At 37.5% G+C, this 21276-nt stretch overlaps 1 protein-coding gene across 1 annotated transcript; it reads right to left on the bottom strand.

Moving 5' to 3' along the window:
* Positions 1-16967: 16967 nt before the first annotated feature.
* On the bottom strand, positions 16968-19759 carry LOC137249087 (NEDD8 ultimate buster 1). Its single transcript, XM_067780263.1, has 8 exons — positions 19450-19759; positions 19260-19383; positions 19003-19203; positions 18603-18748; positions 18308-18550; positions 17698-18243; positions 17543-17629; positions 16968-17477 (listed from the first exon to the last, which is right to left on the bottom strand). Exons 1-8 carry the CDS (start codon positions 19567-19569, stop codon positions 17112-17114), a joined length of 1833 nt encoding a protein of 610 aa, XP_067636364.1. The 5' UTR covers positions 19570-19759; the 3' UTR covers positions 16968-17111.
* Between the last annotated feature and the right edge of the window lie 1517 nt (positions 19760-21276).

The raw sequence follows: 21276 nt of genomic DNA, 5'->3' as shown, positions 1-21276 counted from the left end.
CCTCTGTAGACTGATTATAAATTCGAGACTGTGAGGGACTTTGCCTATATATGTCTATCATCGAACCTATCCTGATGTATGATTCAGATGCCAAAATTGTACTTCATGCAACGGTCCACCCTAATACTCGCATGATTTTATATAAAACAATATGCTGTCTGATTTCTAGTTTGAACTTTGTTCTTTGGTACAAAAGTTCCGCAATTGATTTTATTCTCTGCTTACAAACAACTGTTTAATTGTCTAACTGTTTGCGAGGCCCTAAATTATTGGCCAAATGGCAGCAACAAAATGTGGTTTTTAAAACAAAGAGTAGTTAACAGCATTAATTTGTATTTTTTTTTATGTTGTACTGAGATTTATTCTAAAAATATGAACTTCATACATGACTGATTTTCAAAGCCAAAGCCAATAATAATGGGAAAATTTGAAAAAGATCTTAATTATAAAATAATAAGTTTAAGCAAAAAATACAAAAATATAATACTAGGATAGCCATTTAAGGCATAAAGGGATTAACCCAGGAGTTTGAGTTATGAAGCTGAAACCTTCATTATGCCTTTAGTTCTGCTTAAAGGCAATTATCATATTTTTGAATTGGCTCTTAATCACTTAAAAGGTTTTAGCCACCCAAGGGATCTGAAATCCCTTTTCACTTGGTTCTAACAACGGGCAAGGGGTGTTTGAGGCGTTGGTTCCACATTGCAATTAAAAACATGGTGGCCCCCTCTTAGTATGGTATGTTGATTTACCATAGAGTGAATAGCTTCTGAGCGAAAAATCATCTGCCTGTAAATGCCGTTCGGTGTCAGCGTAAAATATGTAGATCCCGTCCTACGAATTAGTGGAAAATTTTAAAAATTGCCCTAAATCCCGTTTTGATAATGTGGTTATTTAAAAAAAAATTTTAATAAAACGAGAATTTGAAGGATTTTTATAACGATTACTGCAGACGCTTTCTGCTGATCGACTTCAAAAGTTTAAATTAGTAGATAGCTCGGTGTTCCGAAGCTTCGTAATATTTGTAATATCAGAGAGAACGATAATTATCGCATATATCGAGTCTTATTCACGGTTTGACAATTTTTCAATATCTCTCTCATTTTAACCACCCAAGCAAATATGTATATAAGTATGTACATTAGGGAAGCCCTTATTTTTCAAAGTGCTCCGATTCTCGATCTCGACTTCTGTTTAATTTTGAGAATCGTGACGGATGTTGGTCATATATTCTATACAATGAATGAAGAAAAGCTATACTATATTTTAGTATTCAGCTTTGCTATTATTAGGCCGATTTCTAATATTGTAGCTATCTATGTATATAGAAATGAATTTGTATGCGTTAGTATGTTCAACGCTGAAAGACGGCTATACCGATTTTAATATTTTTTTCTCTAATCAATATATGTATATAAATGTCGTGTCACGTTGTTTGTCCGCGATGACTCCTGAGCTGCTTAACAGATTTCAATAAAATTTGCACACCGGGCACAGTTTGATCTAACTTGAAGATAGGATAGCGTTCCTGTGAAGATTATTTTCGGAAAGTGGAGCAGGGACCGATCTTTTCGAACTAATTCTGTTCTTGGTTCGATTTATCTGAAATGGGACATATAGGTAGCCATTTGCCTAGATTAGTATCTATGGCACTTTTTTCGGGAAATGGAGCAGGGACCGACTGGAACGGGGGCTTGGACGAGGACTGGGATTGGTATTGGAACTAGAACTTGGACTTGGGATGGGACTGGGAAAAAGGGATGGGGGAGGAACTAGAGAGAAGAGAAAAGAGGGAAGGAGAAAGAGATAGAGTTAGACGATGATAGAGGAGATATGGATAGATGGAGTGGAAAAGAAGTGGGGTAAAATACGGATAGGGAGAAAGAATAAAAAACGAAAGGCAGAGGGAAGAGTGAATAAAAAGATTAAAAAATGGCTAGAGAAGGGAAGGGAGAGTAAGAGGTAAAAACTGCTTTAAAGTTATGCAGATAGACCAATGCTAGGGCAGAGCAACGTCTGCCGGGTCTGCTAGTTTTGAAAAAACAAGAAGTTAAAGACATAAAATTGCTTTGAAAAGGAGTAAACCTTTCTAGGGTGAAGGAATATGAACACTTGAAATGTTTAAAATTCGTCTTTTTCGGGACTTTAAGTTCATTGCGCAACCTCTACGTATTATGGATTGGCATAAGACTTTGTATATATATTGGTTTTTGCGCTATTCGCCTTTTTCTAGGGGTGAGATCGAAAATCTAAAAACTTCTTTTTTTTCTCCATACAACGAAGGGCCACCCTAATGTACATATGACACTTTAGTTTTGGGAAGTAACCTACAAAACAGTTAATAATTTAACTTCGCAATTTTGCGTGCTTTAAAAAATAATTAACGTTCATCGATATCGGAAATATTCTGCAAAATTATATACATAGCTCACCTGACATTAATATACGTTTAGTCAGTAATTATAGCTTAAAGAGCTACATCATCAGCACAATTTAAATACCAGTCTAGGTACAATATTTGTTTTCTTATTCCTGACAGCGCGAAGTGGGCGTTAAATATGTTGTTTTTGTTTTCTTTGAAACACGCTCTCTAATATACGCGGAAAAACTTATATAAGCTGGTGACAAACAAATCTACAATTATTAGCTTTTGCGCTTTATCCATAAGATTTTCTGGTTATTACAAATTAATGTCATATTATATAATAAGCTCTTTTAAATTTCCAAATGTGACAAGAGCAGAATTCTTTTCAATTAAGTTGGAATGAACCAATCGCATCATGCCTCCGTTGGCTCCCACATAGTGCACCATCTATGCAATGAAGCTGGCCTCATTAACGTCTATCATTCCAGCCACAAACTTCTTCACATAGACAATCGTTTAGCTTATTTTGCACTGAATTAGGGAACATCAGTTTTGCTTTGCAATAGCTCTCCGAGTGGGTATAGGGTTTAAGGAGCGGGTAGTCTGTTTGTTACAACCGGCTAGTCTACGGCGTATATGGAGGGCTCCTACACTGACTTTTACCTCGGTTTCTCATTAAAAAAAAAATCAAACAGATATCCAATAGAAGTTAAACCTTTATTTTTTCTTTCACAAATCCTTAAATTTTAATTAAAGTTTGTTCAATCGTACATTTCATTTATTCCCTATATCTACTACTACGCTAAACTTTAATTTTTATTTTTGTTTTTATTTATTATTTTGTGCGATAAGTATTTATGTATATGTATATGTTAACCTACCTAAACTGTTCCTTACATCATATATGTTAGCTTACATTTGAACATGTTCATCGAACTTAAATTTATTTTTATTTTTTAACATTTCTGACTAGCACTAGCCGCGTTTGAAAAAATTAAAAAAAAAACACCCTAGTGATCCTTTTTTAGCGATAACCGACTTTGATATAGAACATTAAAGCAGAGCAGAGCCGCCATCCATATGTTTTTTTTTTGTTCAATTCAGTAGGCACCTGCACTAATTTAAGTAATTTTTATTAGAAAAAACGAGCCGGACCCGTGCGCATCTTAAGCAACCAATATAAAAGCAGTATACCAAATATCAACAAAAATCAGCTGTTATATCAATCAATTAAAACTTACAGCCTGCGCTGCCATCTAGCGTATGTTAGCAACTGCCAGTAATGCAGTGCAAATATTCAGAATAGTGCCATAGTACAAATAGATTTCTTTGTGTGCTCACAATCGTTTATTTTTAACAAATTATTTTAATAAAATAAATAATAATTTTTGTTGTTATATCGGCCTACTGATTTTAAGATCGCGGGTTCGAATCGAGCTCAAGGCCTAACAATAATTTTTTTATCATTATTATTGTTATGATAAATTTTTTCTTAATTGAAAAAATTTTTTAATTAGAATAGAAGAAAAAAAAAATTTATCATAACAATAATAATGATAAAAAAATTATTGTTAGGCCTTGAGCTCGATTCGAACCCGCGATCTTAAAATCAGTAGGCCGATATAACAACAAAAATTGTTAATACATCCCAGAGCACGGGGAAAAACAAGTGTCAATAAAATATGACACTATGGCAGCATTGCCAACAAACAAGTCCAATTTTCACAGCTATTCTGCAACAGATGTCGCAGTGGTGTGAATATCAATTGGCACGAACCAGAATAGAAGTAGGATTAATGAAGACAAACAAAAAACCGCTGTGGTGGCTGAATGGTTATTGCAGAGGCGCCTAAACGTTGCCGATGAAGGAATTTAGCAGTTCCCGAAATGGATCTATACAACGAGCTTTGGCAGTTGTCTAAAATTTTTTCTTTCTTCTATTCTAATTAAAAAATTTTTTCAATTAAGAAAAAATTTATCATAACAATAATAATGATAAAAAAATTATTGTTAGGCCTTGAGCTCGATTCGAACCCGCGATCTTAAAATCAGTAGGCCGATATAACAACAAAAATTGTTAATACATCCCAGAGCACGGGGAAAAACAAGTGTCAATAAAATATGACACTATGGCAGCATTGCCAACAAACAAGTCCAATTTTCACAGCTATTCTGCAACAGATGTCGCAGTGGTGTGGATATCAATTGGCACGAACCAGAATAGAAGTAGGATTAATGAAGACAAACAAAAAACCGCTGTGGTGGTTGAATGGTTATTGCAGAGGCGCCTAAACGTTGCCGATGAAGGAATTTAGCAGTTCCCGAAATGGATCTATACAACGAGCTTTGGCAGTTGTCTAAAATTTTTTCTTTCTTCTATTCTAATTAAAAAATTTTTTCAATTAAGAAAAAATTTATCATAACAATAATAATGATAAAAAAAAATTATTGTTAGGCCTTGAGCTCGATTCGAACCCGCGATCTTAAAATCAGTAGGCCGATATAACAACAAAAATTGTTAATACATCCCAGAGCACGGGGAAAAACAAGTGTCAATAAAATATGACACTATGGCAGCATTGCCAACAAACAAGTCCAATTTTCACAGCTATTCTGCAACAGATGTCGCAGTGGTGTGAATATCAATTGGCACGAACCAGAATAGAAGTAGGATTAATGAAGACAAACAAAAAACCGCTGTGGTGGCTGAATGGTTATTGCAGAGGCGCCTAAACGTTGCCGATGAAGGAATTTAGCAGTTCCCGAAATGGATCTATACAACGAGCTTTGGCAGTTGTCTAAAATTTTTTCTTTCTTCTATTCTAATTAAAAAATTTTTTCAATTAAGAAAAAATTTATCATAACAATAATAATGATAAAAAAATTATTGTTAGGCCTTGAGATCGATTCGAACCCGCGATCTTAAAATCAGTAGGCCGATATAACAACAAAAATTGTTAATACATCCCAGAGCACGGGGAAAAACAAGTGTCAATAAAATATGACACTATGGCAGCATTGCCAACAAACAAGTCCAATTTTCACAGCTATTCTGCAACAGATGTCGCAGTGGTGTGAATATCAATTGGCACGAACCAGAATAGAAGTAGGATTAATGAAGACAAACAAAAAACCGCTGTGGTGGCTGAATGGTTATTGCAGAGGCGCCTAAACGTTGCCGATGAAGGAATTTAGCAGTTCCCGAAATGGATCTATACAACGAGCTTTGGCAGTTGTCTAAAATTTTTTCTTTCTTCTATTCTAATTAAAAAATTTTTTCAATTAAGAAAAAATTTATCATAACAATAATAATGATAAAAAAAAATTATTGTTAGGCCTTGAGCTCGATTCGAACCCGCGATCTTAAAATCAGTAGGCCGATATAACAACAAAAATTGTTAATACATCCCAGAGCACGGGGAAAAACAAGTGTCAATAAAATATGACACTATGGCAGCATTGCCAACAAACAAGTCCAATTTTCACAGCTATTCTGCAACAGATGTCGCAGTGGTGTGAATATCAATTGGCACGAACCAGAATAGAAGTAGGATTAATGAAGACAAACAAAAAACCGCTGTGGTGGCTGAATGGTTATTGCAGAGGCGCCTAAACGTTGCCGATGAAGGAATTTAGCAGTTCCCGAAATGGATCTATACAACGAGCTTTGGCAGTTGTCTAAAATTTTTTCTTTCTTCTATTCTAATTAAAAAATTTTTTTAATTAAGAAAAAATTTATCATAACAATAATAATGATAAAAAAATTATTGTTAGGCCTTGAGCTCGATTCGAACCCGCGATCTTAAAATAAATAATAGTATAAAAAAAACTAAAAAAAACACGCTTTTATAGCTAACCGAACTAAAAAATAGAAAATAATTTTCAATTAAAAAGAGTTTATATAACAGTAGTAGAAGGTCAAACAATCATTTATAGTTAATAACCTCCAAAAAAAATTATAATAAAATTTAAGTTATTAACAGAATAATTTATTTCACAGTAAAAAGCGTGGGGTGCATTTGACTACATTTCATATCTTTCGTCTCAGATAGTTGCCAATAGAATGATTATAACATTCAATATCAAGCACCCCACGCTTTTTACTCTGAATTAAATTATTCTGTTAATAACTTAAATTTTATTATAATTTTATTTTGAGGTGATTAACTATAAACGATTATTTGAAATTCTACTACTGTTATATACACTCTTTTTAATTGAAAATTATTTTCTATATTTAGTTCGGTTTGCTATAAAAGCGTGTTTTTTTATACTATTATTTATTTTTAATTTTTTAGTTCAAGTAATTTTAAAAGTTTTAGTCGGGAGTGATGAAACCTCGAAAAGCCAGCGGTCCATGGATGAATCCAACCCCACGGCACCGAAAAGGGCTAAGACGCAGGGGGATGGACGCGGTCTTTCGTCGAAATTGCCAAGGGTCGGCAGATCATTTGCATTATAGACGAGAGCAGCGAAGATGGCAGGTTCCCGAAACAACAGTGGAAGTGGATCGAGGCCGCGCTCGCTACGGTGGCCGTTAACATTAAGAAAGACAACCCTGGTCCACCGCCATCTTACACCGATGAAGGGTGGTTCCAGGACAATGTCAAGCTAATTGCCTGTGACGACGCCAGGTCTGTAAACCTCTATAAGGTCGCCGTCACGCTGATAGGGGTGGTATAACCGGGCGCGCGCCTCAAAGTAGTGGAGGCGCGTGATATCCCCTCACGAGCAAGGGCTAGGGCCTGGGTTCCAGTGACGCCAACGGACCCAGCTGACATCCTGGAGCTGCTCCAGGAGTACAACCCGCCACAGGTTTGGAAGTCAACTCGGATAAAACCGAGCTTGTCCTCTTCACGAGGAGGTACAAAGTACCAAATTTTACACCGCCAAGAATTGGGGGTACGTTCTTAGCGTTTAGCGATCAAGTCAAGTATTTGGGAGTCATTCTGGATAGGAAGCTATTATGGAGTGATCATATAGTGGAGCGATCCAAGAAAGCAGCAGCAGAGCTGTTCACCTGCAAGAGGGCAATTGGCACCTCCAGGGGATTCTACCCTAAGGTGACCTACAGGATTTACACAGCCATTGTGAGCCCGATTCTTCTTTATTGTGCCTTGGTCTGGTGGCCTGCATTAGCTAAAAGTACCTATCTTAAAAAAGGTGCAATGGAGTTCGGAGCTCTGCATTACCGGGGCTCTCGGCTCCACTCCAGATTAGATACAGGCCAAGCTAATAAAAGCGTGTTAAAAAGGGCTCCAGTACGCTTTTTCGTAGATGTGCCACGCATCCCCTTCTATCATTAATAAAGGAATGCTTTCTTCGCATTATGTGTAAGGTTTCAAAGCTACGGCCATTTGGGGTGGTCATAAGTTCAATTGACCTTATGTCCGTTAACCTTATGTCACCCCACCATCACATTATTGCATTGTCATTGAGCCTTGATACGTGTGCAAAGTTTCAATCAAACTTATGGTCATTCAAAGTTGTAATAAGGCGAATTGAACTTATGGCCGATGACCTTATGTCACCACACCACCACATTAATGCATTGTCATCGAGTCCTGATACGTGTGCAAAGTTTCAATCAAACTTATGGCCATTCAAAGTGGTAATAACGCCAATTGACCTTATGGCCGTTGACCTTATGTCACCACACCATCACACTAATGCATTTTCATCGCGCCTTGATACGTGTGCAAAGTTTCAATCAAACTTATGGCCATTCAAAGTGGTAATAAAGCAAATTGACCTTATGTCACCGCACCATCACATTAATGCATTGTCATCGAGCGTTGATACGTGTGCAAAATTCCAATCAAACTTATGGCCATTCAAAGTGATAATAAGGCCAATTGACCTTATGGCCGTTGACCTTATGTCACCACACCCTCACATTAATGCATTGTCATCGAGCCTTGATACGTGTGCAAAGTTGCAATCAAACTTATGGCCATTCACAGTGATAATAAGGCCAATTGACCTTATGGCCGTTGACCTTATGTCACCACACCTCCACATTAATGCATCGTCATCGGTCCTTGATACGTATGCAAAGTTTCAAATTAATCAGACTTCTATAAACCGGTGAAAATTAAGCTCAAAGATTCCGTTACATACAGGCCAAGCTAATAAAAGCGTGTTAATAAAGCTAAACAAAAGCTCTACGACTAAAATTGTCCAAAGCTCGGTAATAGTCCGTCTCCATCTTTACAACCAAAACTTTATTTATAGATTTGGATTCCAAATAAGAGGGAAAAGGCGACCTGTACATAAAAACAGCAATTAGAAATAATATATATAATACTTGGCAGGATTAACCTCCGTGATTTCGGCCGATCTTCTTCAAAGTGTAGACATTTAAATGTTTGCAATGGTCGTCCTCAAAATAAACACATAATCTTTCTGAGCGCGACCAAGCAACGTTGCACGTTTGATAGCAAGCCAATTGATACAAAACAAACCCTCGTTTCCATCCATACTTTATGGTGATCAGACGCTGCTTATGGAGTCAAACGGCAGCTAGGCCTTAGGCCGATTATGTAGGAACGTTCTTGTTAGGTTGTCGATTTCGCTCGCCAGCTCACCAGCAAATAGATGTTTACTGGCTGCACAGAGGATATTTGGATAGGAGAGAATGAAAGTAGTACCTATTTGACCCGCTTGCAAAATAATAATTTCATTCATCCAGTGTTAATGGCAATCAGAAGCTTTCCCCCAGTTGTGTGTACTTCTACCCAATGCACCATTGCACCATCCTTTTACGCGATTTAGTTGTAATGCTCGAAATGTACAAGCATGACAGTAAGTATGTAACCCAAGAAGGAACACCTCGCTGTGGCATACGAAACGGAATAACCCACATTTACCTTGTCACTCACACTGGTAGACTTACGTCAAAATCTATGTGGACAAATTCATCATAGGAATCGCATTTTTATACTCAGTTGAGCAGAGCTCACAGAGTATATTAAGTTTGATTGGACAACGGTTGGTTGTACAGGTATAAAGGAATCGAGATAGATATAGACTTCCATATATCAAAATCATCAGGATCGAAAAAAAATTGATTGAGCCATGTCCGTCCGTCCGTCCGTCCGTCCGTTAACACGATAACTTGAGTAAATTTTAAGGTATCTTGATGAAATTTGGTATGTAGGTTCCTGAGCACTCATCTCAGATCGCTATTTAAAATGAACGATATCGGACTATAACCACGCCTACTTTTTCGATATCGAAAATTTCGAAAAACAGAAAAAGTGCGATAATTCATTACCAAAGACAGATAAAGCGATGAAACTTGGTAGGTGAGTTAAACTTATGACGCAGAATGGAAAATTAATAAAAGTTTTGACAATGGGCGTGGCACCGCCCACTTTTGAAAGAAGGTAATTTAAAAATTTTGCAAGCTGTAATTTGGCAGTCGTTGGAGATATCATGATGAAATTTGGCAGGAACGTTACTCCTATTACTATATGTACGCTTAATAAAAATTAGCAAAATCGGAGAAGGACCACGCTCACTTTTAAAAAAAAAAATTTTTTTAAGTAAAATTTTAACAACAAATTTAATATCTTTACAGTATATAAGTAAATTATGTCAAAATTCAACTCCAGAAATGATATGGTGCAACAAAATACAAAAATAAAAGAAAATTTCAAAATGGGCGTGGCTCCGCCCTTTTTTATTTAATTTGTCTAGGATACTTTTAATGTCATAAGTCGAACAAAAATTTACCAATCCTTGTGAAACTTGGTAGGGCTTAGATTCTAGGACGATAACTGTTTTCTGTGAAAATGGGCGAAATCGGTTGAAGCTACGCCCAGTTTTTATACACAGTCGTCCGTCTGTCCTTCCGCATGGCCCTTAACACGATAACTTGAGCAAAAATAGACATATCTTTACTGAACTTAGTTCACGTACTTATCTGAACTCATTTTATCTTGGTATAAAAAATGAACGAAATCCGACTATGACCACGCCCACTTTTTTGATATCGAAAATTACGAATAATAAAAAAAATGCGAAAAATACGAAAAAAGGGATGAAACATGGTAATTGGATTGGTTTATTGACGCGAAATATAACTTTAGAAAAAACTTTGTAAAATGGTTGTGACACCTACCATATTAAGTAGAAGAAAATGAAAAAGTCCTGCAGGGCAAAATAAAAAACCCTTGAAAACTTGGCAGGTATTACATATATAAATAAATTAGCGGTATCCAACAGACGATGTTCTGGGTCACCCTGGTACACATTTTGGTCGATATCTGGAAAACGCTTTCACATATACAACTACCACCACTCCATTTTAAAACTCTCATTAATACCTTTAATTTGATAGCAATATCGTACAAACAAATTCTAGAGTCACCCCTGGTCCACCTTTATGGCGATATTTCGAAAAGGCGAACACCTATAGAACGAAGGCCCACTCCCTTTTAAAATAGTTATTAACACCTTTCATTTGATACCCATATCGTACAAACATATTCTAGAGTCACCCCTGGTCCACCTTTATGGCGATATCTCGAAAAGGCGTCCACCTATAGAATTAAGCCCCACGCCCTTTTAAAATAGTTATTAACACCTTTCATTTGATACCCATATCGTACAAACAAATTCTAGAGTCACCCCTGGTCCACCTTTATGGCGATATTTCGAAAAGGCGACCACCTATAGAACGAAGGCCCACTCCCTTTTAAAAATACTCATTAACACCTTTCGTTTGATACCCATATTGTACAAACGCATTCTAGAGTCACCCCTAGTCCACCTTTATGGCGATATCTCGAAAAGGCGACCACCTATACAACTACCACCACTCCCTTTTAAACCCTCATTAATACCTTTAATTTGATACCCATATCGTACAAACAAATTCTAGAGTCACCCCTGGTCCACCTTTATGGCGATATTTCGAAACGGCGTCCACCTATAGAACTAAGGCCAACTCCCTTTTAAAATACTCATTAACAGCTTTCGTTTGATACCCATATTGTACAAACGCATTCTAGAGTGACCCCTGGTCCACCTTTATGGGGATATCTCGAAACGGCGTCCACCTGTGGAACTAAGGATTACTCCCTTTTAAAATACCCATTAACACCTTTCATTTGATACCCATATCGTACAAACAAATTCTAGGGTCACCCCTGGTCCACATTTATGGCGATATCTCGAAACGGCGTCCACCTATGGAACTAAGGACCACTCCCTTTTAAAATACTCATTAACACCTTTCATTTGATACCCATATCGTACAAACAAATTCTAGAGTCAACCCTGATGCACCTTTATGGCGATATCCCTAAATGGCGTCCACCTTTAGAACTATGGCCCACTCCCTCATAAAATACTCTCTAATGCCTTTCATTTGATACACATGTCATACAAACACATTCTAGGGTTACCCTCGATTCATTTTCCTACATGGTTATTTTCCCTTATGTTGTCACCATAGCTCTCAACTGAGTATGTAATGTTCGGTTACACCCGAACTTAACCTTCCTTACTTGTTTAAATTTGATAATGGAAGTTTTTCAAGGGTGCCTCTGTTTGTTTTTTGCGCGCCGATTACACAAAAACCTTTCAGAAAAACTTCTAAGAACCGAGGTACTCTTCGACACACGTTGAAAAATCCTTTGAGTGTATTTCTAACATGAAGAGCTTTTCAATTAGGCAACAACCTAATCATTATATGAACAGTATTGAATGTTGTTGTTGTTATTGGTGTAGCGATAAGGTTACTCCCCGAAGGCTTTGGGGAGTATTATCGATGTGATGGGCCTTTGCCGGATACAGATCCGGTACGCTACGGTAACACAGCACCATTCTCGGGAACGATTTATATGGCCACATTAAACCTTCAGGCGATCCCTCCCTCACCACCCCCAAGTTCCATGAGGATCTTAGGGTCGCCAGAGCCTCGTCTGTTAGTGAAACAGGATTCGCCGCGGATAGGTGAGGTTGACAATTTGGTTTGGAGAAGCTATATATTGCGCTGGGAACCAGAAGGGTTGCGCTACACATCCCCTTGAATCTGGTATTTTAGTCGCCTCTTACGACAGGCATACCTATCGTGGGTATATTCTAATCCCCTAACCCGCTGGGGACAACAATATTTAATCATTCTCTTATATAAGTTTTTTAACGCCGTTATTCGATCCACCCTTGGATGTTTCGGGTAGTCGTAAGGTGGCCAGTTCTGAGCAAGGCGTCATACCTTAATTTGTTGAGATAAGTTCTGGAATCAAGTATTATCAGCATAAGTGGTACTCCAATGACAACGTCAAGTGACGCTCATTATTGATATCCCAATCTTGGATTTAGCTGCTAAATCAGGATACCGAACAGCGCCAAAGTAAGCGATGCGCTTAAGAGATTTCTCCAGTCGGGATATTAAAACCATAGGACACTCTAATATTATATTATATATATAATAATAGTTTTCTGCCTCGAAGCACAGATTGCTCTGCGGCCACAACACTTGCCGACAACAACTTTATGGTAAAAATTTCCAGCAAGAATGATTGGATGAAGTCGGATGGATGCTTCCCTGCAGAAGGCAACATCTTCATAAAACATGACGGCTCCAAGTAGAACAGTAGGGTTGGAAGAGGGGCTATTCAAAAGACTGAGTCTTCCAAATCTTCTTCAAACTACCTAATCACTGCAAAGTCTACCTGGCAGATGTTTGTAGAAAACATAATATGGGCAAAGAAATCTTTATTTTTAGCGACTGCCAAGCGGCTGTCATATCATTGGCTTTTACTCCTTCACTTCTGAACTAGCATTCAACTGTCGCCGATCTCTTCAGGGGATTACCCAACAGAGCCGTATACACCTCCCCTGGGTCCCGGGATACAGAAACATTAATGGAAACTGTATTGCAGACGAACTTGATGGGCAGAGCACCGCAAATCAGATTCTGCGAAAGAACGCTTAGGTAAAGTCATTTAAATTGACGCTAAAATAGTACATCTACTGTCAAACCCACAATAAATGGTCAAGCCCCATAGATCCCATCCCGTTTACATCTTGATTAGGGATAGAATTTCTGCACTTGCTGAAGTACTAACTGGGCACTGTCTTATTGGTAGGTATGCAGAAAGGTTGCAAGTGCCCTATCGTCGATGCTGTAGGATGAGAAAGAAGAGGACCACCCCATGTACAACTGCAGGAAGTTAAGTACTGCCAAACAGCTCCCTGAAAATGATTTGAAGAGGAGAAGTAATGGTATCTTTTTGTGGTATCGCAACAGACCTGTGTATGCCAACCTACCTACTGAACTAAATAAATTTAGTAGAGAGCCACTTTCTCGGTCGTGAGCTTAACTATATCTATTAGCCCAAAAAAATGTTTTTTGTTTTGCAATTACTAAAAATTCTGTTCATCCTGTCGGTGCCATAAAAAACCAAGTGGAAAAATTATAACCAAAATTGTTGTGAGTTGCGATAAAAAATTAAACTCAAAACACGTTTCAGCTCAGGTTTCAAGCGTTGAAAGCTGAACTTAATTATTATCTCGAATTGTTACTCATTTTGCTGATAAAAGATTCAGAGACGAACCTCATCAATTAAATTATATGCAAGAGTGCGGTTCTTAAATCATTTGAATTTTAATTGTGCAAAGATTTATTTCGGAGTTATAAACAAATTCTTGAAAAAAAGCTTACATACAAATACATTCTCATATTTATCACTTTTTATACTTAGCTGAGCAGAGCTCACAGAGTATATTAACTTTGTTCGCATAACAGTAATCCGTAACGGCATAAACTAATCGATATAGATATATACTTCTATATATTAAAATGATCTGGGCGAAAAAAGAAATTTATTTAGCCATGTCCGTCCGTCCGTCCGTCCGTCCGTAAACACGATAACTTGAGTAAATTTTGAGGAATCTTGATGAAGTTTGGTATGTAGGTTTCTGGGCACTCATCTCAGATAGCTATTTAAAATGAACGAAATCGGACTAGAATCACGCCCACTTTTTCGATATCGAAAATTTCGAAAAACCGAAAAAGTGCGATAATTCATTACCAAAGACAGATAAAGCGACGAAACTTGGTAGGTGGGTTGATCTTATGACGTGAAATAGAAAATTAGTAAAATTTTGGACAATGGGCGTGCCACCGCCCACTTTTGAAAGAATGTAATTTGAAAGTTTTGCAAGCTGTAATTTGGCAGTCGTTGAAGATATCATGATGAAATTTGGCAAGAGCGTTACTCTTATTCCTATATGTAAGCTAAATAAAAATTAGCAAAATCGGATGACGACCGCGCCCACTTTAAAAAAAAAATTTTTCAAGTCAAATTTTAACATAAAATTGAATATCCTTACAGTAAGTAAATTATGTCAACATTCAACTCCATTGCAATATGGTGCAACAAAATACAAAAATAAAGGAAAATTTCAAAATTGGCGTGGCTCCGCCCTTTTTTATTTAATGTGTCTAGAATACTTTTAATGCCATAAGTAGAACAAAAATTTACCAATCATTGTGAAATATGGTAAGGGCATAGCTTCTATGCCGGTAACTGTTTTCTGTGAAAATGGGCGAAATCGGTTGAAGTCACGCCCAGTTTTTATACACAGTCGACCGTCTGCCCGTCATCTTGGCCGTTAGCACGATAACTTGAGCAAAAAACGATATATCTTTACTAAACTTAGTTCACGTACTATCTGAACTCTTTTTATCTTGGTATTAAAACTAGGCGAAATCCGACTATGACCACGCCCACTTTTTCGATATCAAAAATTTCGAAAAATACCATAATTCTATACCAAATACGAAAAAAGGGATGAAACATGGTGATTGGATTGGTTTTTTGACGCAAAATGAGTTACCCTAGGTTCACTTTACTACATGGTGATTTTCCCTTATTTTGTCTCCAAAGCTCTCAGCTGAGTATGTAATGTTCGGTTACACCCGAAGTTAATACATCTTTACTTGTTTTAGTTTATTTATGAACGTTTTGGGAAGGATACTTTTTTAAACTGGTTTCGAGAAATATACAAATATACGTACACATTTATTTTGTTTATGAACAGGGCTGTTCAAACATTTTTATATTGAAGTGCAAATCACAATACAATTGTTAACAATTTGTTAGTGTAAATTTGGATATCTTACCGAAGTGCCTTGACTTCATATGGAAGTGCTTTTTATTTGCACTTTCATATGAAATTCAGGCACTTTCATATGAATCGAATTTATATGTGAGGGCATATGGGAGTGCTATGAAAATTTCTTTTATATTCAAAGTGTGAATTTGTATCTATGCCTATTCTTCAGGGCAAAACAAAAAAGTGCTATAAGTTTGGGGATTGAGCAGATCTGTTTATGAAGTTCCCACGTACCAGCATTCAAATATCTTTTTTTAAGTATTTCCCAACAGTCTCTTTTGGTAAACATTTTACGACCCGCTAAGCAAAACTTCCGTTGCTCCATGAACTTTAGCACGACATAATTCAGAACTCTTGATTTTGCAGCAAAACATCCACATTTGCGCGACTCAAGAAACAAAACCAGGCTAAAAATCGAATGACCGAGTATAAATGCTAGGATACCGCACCATGCAGTATTGTGTTTGACACTGACCACCGACACAACACCATAAGCCCACGCGGAATTTCCGTTCTCATGCCAAATCTTCAATGATCCACGGTAATGAAGTCTCAAACTTCCACCCTTGCTGCGAAGGGTGCTCATGTGCAATTCGAGATACCACTTCCCATAAGCTTCCGGAAATATTTAATGAAAGATTAAGCAAAAGGTAGGTTAAAACTTCCTTCTCCACTAGAGGAAGTTACCATAAGCTCTCGCGTAGAAAGTGGGTCGATAATGGCAACGGATCCTTGCATGACTTATCTCTACTAAAAACTAATGAACTATTTACGTTCACTTGCTTCCCCTCGTTCTTCATCTTGTAGCGATTAGGAAGTTCCCCGAAGGTTTTTGAGAGTGTTGTCGATGTACATAGATGATCACCTCTCATTTGAAAAGGTTGGCTCGATTGCTTTGGTCTCAATTTATTATGCAAGTGGACCACCGTCGTCAGGTTGCAGGCCTGTCATAAACATCTTCCCTTTTAATGGTCACCTTTTGCAATGCGACTCCACATTCATTTTAAAAACATTTGGATATCAACTACAGTCTCAATGAAGCTTCCGAAGTGCCTGTTACAAAAGCAGTCTCCGAGGCCATCCTGCTCAGCGTAATACCAGCCTTTAAGTCTCTGATCGGACTTTCGCAGAAGAAACCCCTTTCGATGGAGTACCTATTTCCTACCGACGGCCAGAAAATGAGGAGAGGTTGGAAACCCCCAGCATATAAAAATTAATGGGCTTGATACCGGAACGTACCCGATCTATATCCGGCAAAGGACCATCAACATCGATAACACTCCCCAAAACCTTCGGGAAGTGTCTTTAGCATTAATACAACAACAACAACAACAACATCACTTTGGTGCTGTGCTATTGAAACAGCGTGCTTTCTATGAAGTCCGCTGGCTAATATCTACTGCAATTCTTGAGTCACTCAATGTGAAAAGAGAAATGCTGCTACAACAGCATGACTTCAAGGCCTTAATCTTTGTAACTTTGAAGTGAAAGTGCAATAGCGATTATTTATTATTATGTACTTAACATATAATGCACAATTCATCTGCCCATAAATACAACTTATGAAAACAATATACCATAAATTAACTGAAAGCAGTCATAATAACATCAATCATTGTTCGAAAAAACGCTTATATTCAGCAAGAATTTGTTCTTCCTGTAACAATGGAAGGTCGAGGTAGTCTTGTTCATTTGAGGTTATATCTTCATTGAAACGTTCAAAAGCTTTTAAAGATTCCATTTCGTTGTTTACTTTACTCATGGCCATGCTAACAAGTGAATTGATACCACTGGAGGTGGAGGGGCCATCCATACCAGTCAAGTTAGCAGCAGTTTCGGCTATACGGTTCATTTGTTGTAGTAAATCTTCTTCACTACCGAAAGTCTTTACTAAAAAGTCGAGTGCTTTGTCCATATTATTTTGTGAGGTCTCAAGTGCTACGCGCACTAAGTCCTCACTGAAACCTAATTGTTTTAGCTGAAATAAAGATGTAATACTAATAGTAAAGAAGAGTTGTGATGCCACTAGGTAAATTTAGTTACCTGTTCCATCAACTCATTTTCGACGCTTGTATCCTTTGGTGGCAAATTTTGCATTAGCTCATCGCTATTTGTTTGCAACAAATCCAACTAAACAAAAGAAAAATCAAGTATTTAGCAAAAATATTATTAATATGTTGAAATTGCTGTATTCTTACCGCACGTGGTACATCATTATCAGTTTTCCTAAGCGCCACAACTACAAGGTTATGTGGGAAGCCCATTTCCATTAGCGTACAAACACTACGTGGATTAACCCAATCTTTGTCATTCTCTGTACGTGTCAATTTATTGTTAACTTTACGCTCCTTACGCGAACGCGATCGTGCTTCACGCTTTTTATCCCTTCGTTCGTGTATATAGTTTATTGCTTGCTCCAAATTACCATTGCATGCCCGTAAGCCCAATCGCGCTTCAAAAGGCTCATAACCCATGTCAACAAGTGATTCCACAGCTGCATCATCCACTTTCAATTCACGTAGCTCAGCAGCAGCTACCTCCAACTTCTCAAAGGATTCATTACGTCTATTCTGATGGAAGAGTACTACACCTTGTAGCAAATGTAAACGCATAAGAAGTGCACGCTCAGGACATGCATTCCCTTTGAGTGCAATCAAACGATTCATATTTTCACCATAACTACGGCGAAAGCTTTGCTCGCATATCTCTAAGCGACGTTGAGCGTCGGGTAATTGGGTGACATTCTAGGTTATACACAGTGAAAAACATTAATTATCAAAGATTTTTTTCTCTTAGAAAATGGCATACTTTCAGGCATAAATAACACCAAACTATATCGAGATTAATCAATGCATAGTTGTCCACCGATTCTAAAAACTTTGAATTACAAGTTGAAAATTGTTCATCTGCCTCAAGTAGTAAAATCAAAGCCTCATCGTAATGTTGTCTTTTCATGGCTGCGCGTGCCTTCTCACAATAACCCATAGCCATTAATAACGCGCGATTTTCATTTGGTGGTAGAAACACCGGATTGCCCTCTTGATCCTCCATCTGTGAAGAACGTGTTGAATTGTGCTAACGTGCTTAATATTTGGATATCTACCTCAAATAATTGCCTTTCTGAGTCCACTATTGCCTCGACATCCATTTTAATTTTTCGTATGCGATCATACATTGCTTCTGTGGATTTTGATTCACTACGATCTACATCACTTATAATAACCATTAACTGCTGATTGTTTTTAATCCCTAATGGGGAAGAAAGTACCTAAATAGTTGAGTTTGTTATTGAACTCTAATGCCCGGGTTTTCCGTGAGAGTTTAAACTTCAGTTAAAATTGACTAGAGTTTAGTCTTGCCACTTTGATCGATAACATAAAATCTTGCTGCTCATCTCAGCTTAAGCCGCCAATGTGTCAAGGTTAAACTCTAGTCAACTTTAACTGTAGTTTAAACTCGCACTGAAAAACCACGCCTAACACATTGAATTATGTTAGAAAAACCTTGAGATTCCAGTGTTTTTTCTTGATCAATTATTTTTCCGGATGATATGCATTTGACGCGATTTGGGTCACTCAGCAGCAGTTTTTCTGCAATGACTTTTTGTAGTTCAGAGCCTAACGCATTTAAAGCGCATTTTACTTCTAGTACATTTTGTGTACCTTCTTGGTTATTTATGCGCCTTACGATGAAAGTGGCCAGACCTGCAAAAATATGCGCATATATGAAGATGTATAGAAGTAGTATTGATGACATATACCAGTCTCGCTGAATTCCTTGCGGGCTGCCAACTTCCGCAGAGCTCCATCCTGAAGTTCTGTCAAGGCAAGTTTACAATTTGATACGCTTAGACTTAAATTCGAGCTGAAATCTTCAGCAAGTCGCTGAAAGTTCATGCAAGCCATATATAAGTAATTATTGTGCATACAAAAAATTGCGAAGTTACCCACATTAATTTCGGACTCTACGCTTCCAATATCCGTGTAATAGTAGGGTTCCTCCCATAATTTTACTCCTAATTGCTGCAGTCGCGCTCTAACCTGTATAATGATGTTGTCTATATGTGACATGACGTTGCAGAAAAAAGCATAAAAGCAAAACCGGCAATTCTCTTAGGCTGTTGAAAATGAATGAAACACTTTTGTTTGTATTTCACAATTTCCTTATGCTTTTTCCTATTTTGTTCATTTATTTGCGTTGTTTATTTTTTGCAGAAGTAAATAGAAAGGGTTTTCAAACGTAGATGAATTTTTTGCAATAAACAGATGTTTCGAAATACAACAGGGTTGCATTTTGTAGTTGTCATGTAAATAGGAAACTATAGCCATTATCACTTCGTAATGATCCGGAGCCAGATTAACAATTGCCGTCATCCGGTGGCAAAATCCTGAGCCAGATAAATAATTTTGCATGTAATTTGCCATAGTAAAATTTTATTATTAGTTATTCGTATGCAATATTTTACTTTTGGCAACTCTGTTCGATCGTCATCGTGTCGTGATGACGGTCGTTAAAAAACGAGCAATGATCGGCTGATGGTGGTCCGTAAACGCATTACAAAGGAGTATTGTTAGAGTACTCCAACATGAAGAAAATGGAACACGTAATCCAACAATTTTTGCAGGGAATGCAACAACAACGATTTGAGCCAGATAAATCCAGATAAAAGTCTGGTTTAATTTGTGAGCCAGATAATTTTTTAATTACTTCTTCTTAGGTTGCCAACGCGGCCTTTAATAAACCTACTTTTTCAAAAATAGATGTCGCTGCTTAGCCTTTCGCCTGTTAAATGAAAAACAGCGGTGACATCTGCCTATCACATTTCACGTGTGCGAAAATTTCACGACATCTGCTTTTCAAGTCTCAATGATTCAGAGCATTCCCGTGAGAAGTGAGCATGAGCCGGAGCTCTAAAACTCACTGGAAGACGGCAAATTTTACATATCAATTGCCGTCATCCAGTGAGTTTTACAGCTCCGGCTCACGCCCAATTCTCACGGGAATGCTCTTGATCATTCAGAGACTTGAGAAACAGATGTCGTGAAATTTTCGCACACGTGATATGTGATAGGCAGATGTCGCCGCTGTTTTTCATTTAACTCATACGGCGAAAGGCTAAGCAGCGACATCTATTTTTGAAAAAGTAGGTTTATATAGGCAGCGTTGCCAAACTAAAAAGAAGTAATTAACAAATTATCTGGCTTACAAATTGAACCAGACTTCTATCTAGATTTATCTGGCTCTAATCATAGTTATTGCATTTACATGCAAAATTTTTTATCTAGCTCAGGATTTTGCCACCGCATGACGACAAATGCTACAGCAAAGATTTGATCCAGATAAATCCAGATCTGGTGAAATTCGTGAGCCAGATAATTTGTAAATTTTGTCTTTAGTATGGCAACGCTGCCTTTATTAAACCATCTTTTCAAAAATAAATTTCGCCACCTGGCCTTTTTCCGTATGTGTTTAAATGAAACTCAACAGCGACATCTGCCTTTCACAACTCATGTGTACGAAAATATCACGACCGCTTCTTGTCAAGTCTCCCAATGAGCTAGAAAACTCACTGGATGGTGGCTTATAATTGGTTAACATATCGTATGCAATCCACGAACCACAGAGTATTTGATTCATTCAATTAAAGATAAGGTAGATTTACATAAACGCTTTGTTCACTTCAAAGCGAAGAAAGCGGCAAAATGTTTTATTGTTGTCTGGTGGCGCTTTCAGCAAATACAACTCTTGCTCAGTCGTTTAGTGATAACTTTCTGAAC

Source organism: Eurosta solidaginis, chromosome 4 (assembly GCF_040869045.1).
Source record: "Eurosta solidaginis isolate ZX-2024a chromosome 4, ASM4086904v1, whole genome shotgun sequence".
Taxonomy (NCBI): domain Eukaryota; kingdom Metazoa; phylum Arthropoda; class Insecta; order Diptera; family Tephritidae; genus Eurosta; species Eurosta solidaginis.
The sequence above is the reverse complement of the archived record's forward strand: the minus strand, read 5'-3'. Positions and strand labels throughout refer to the sequence as shown.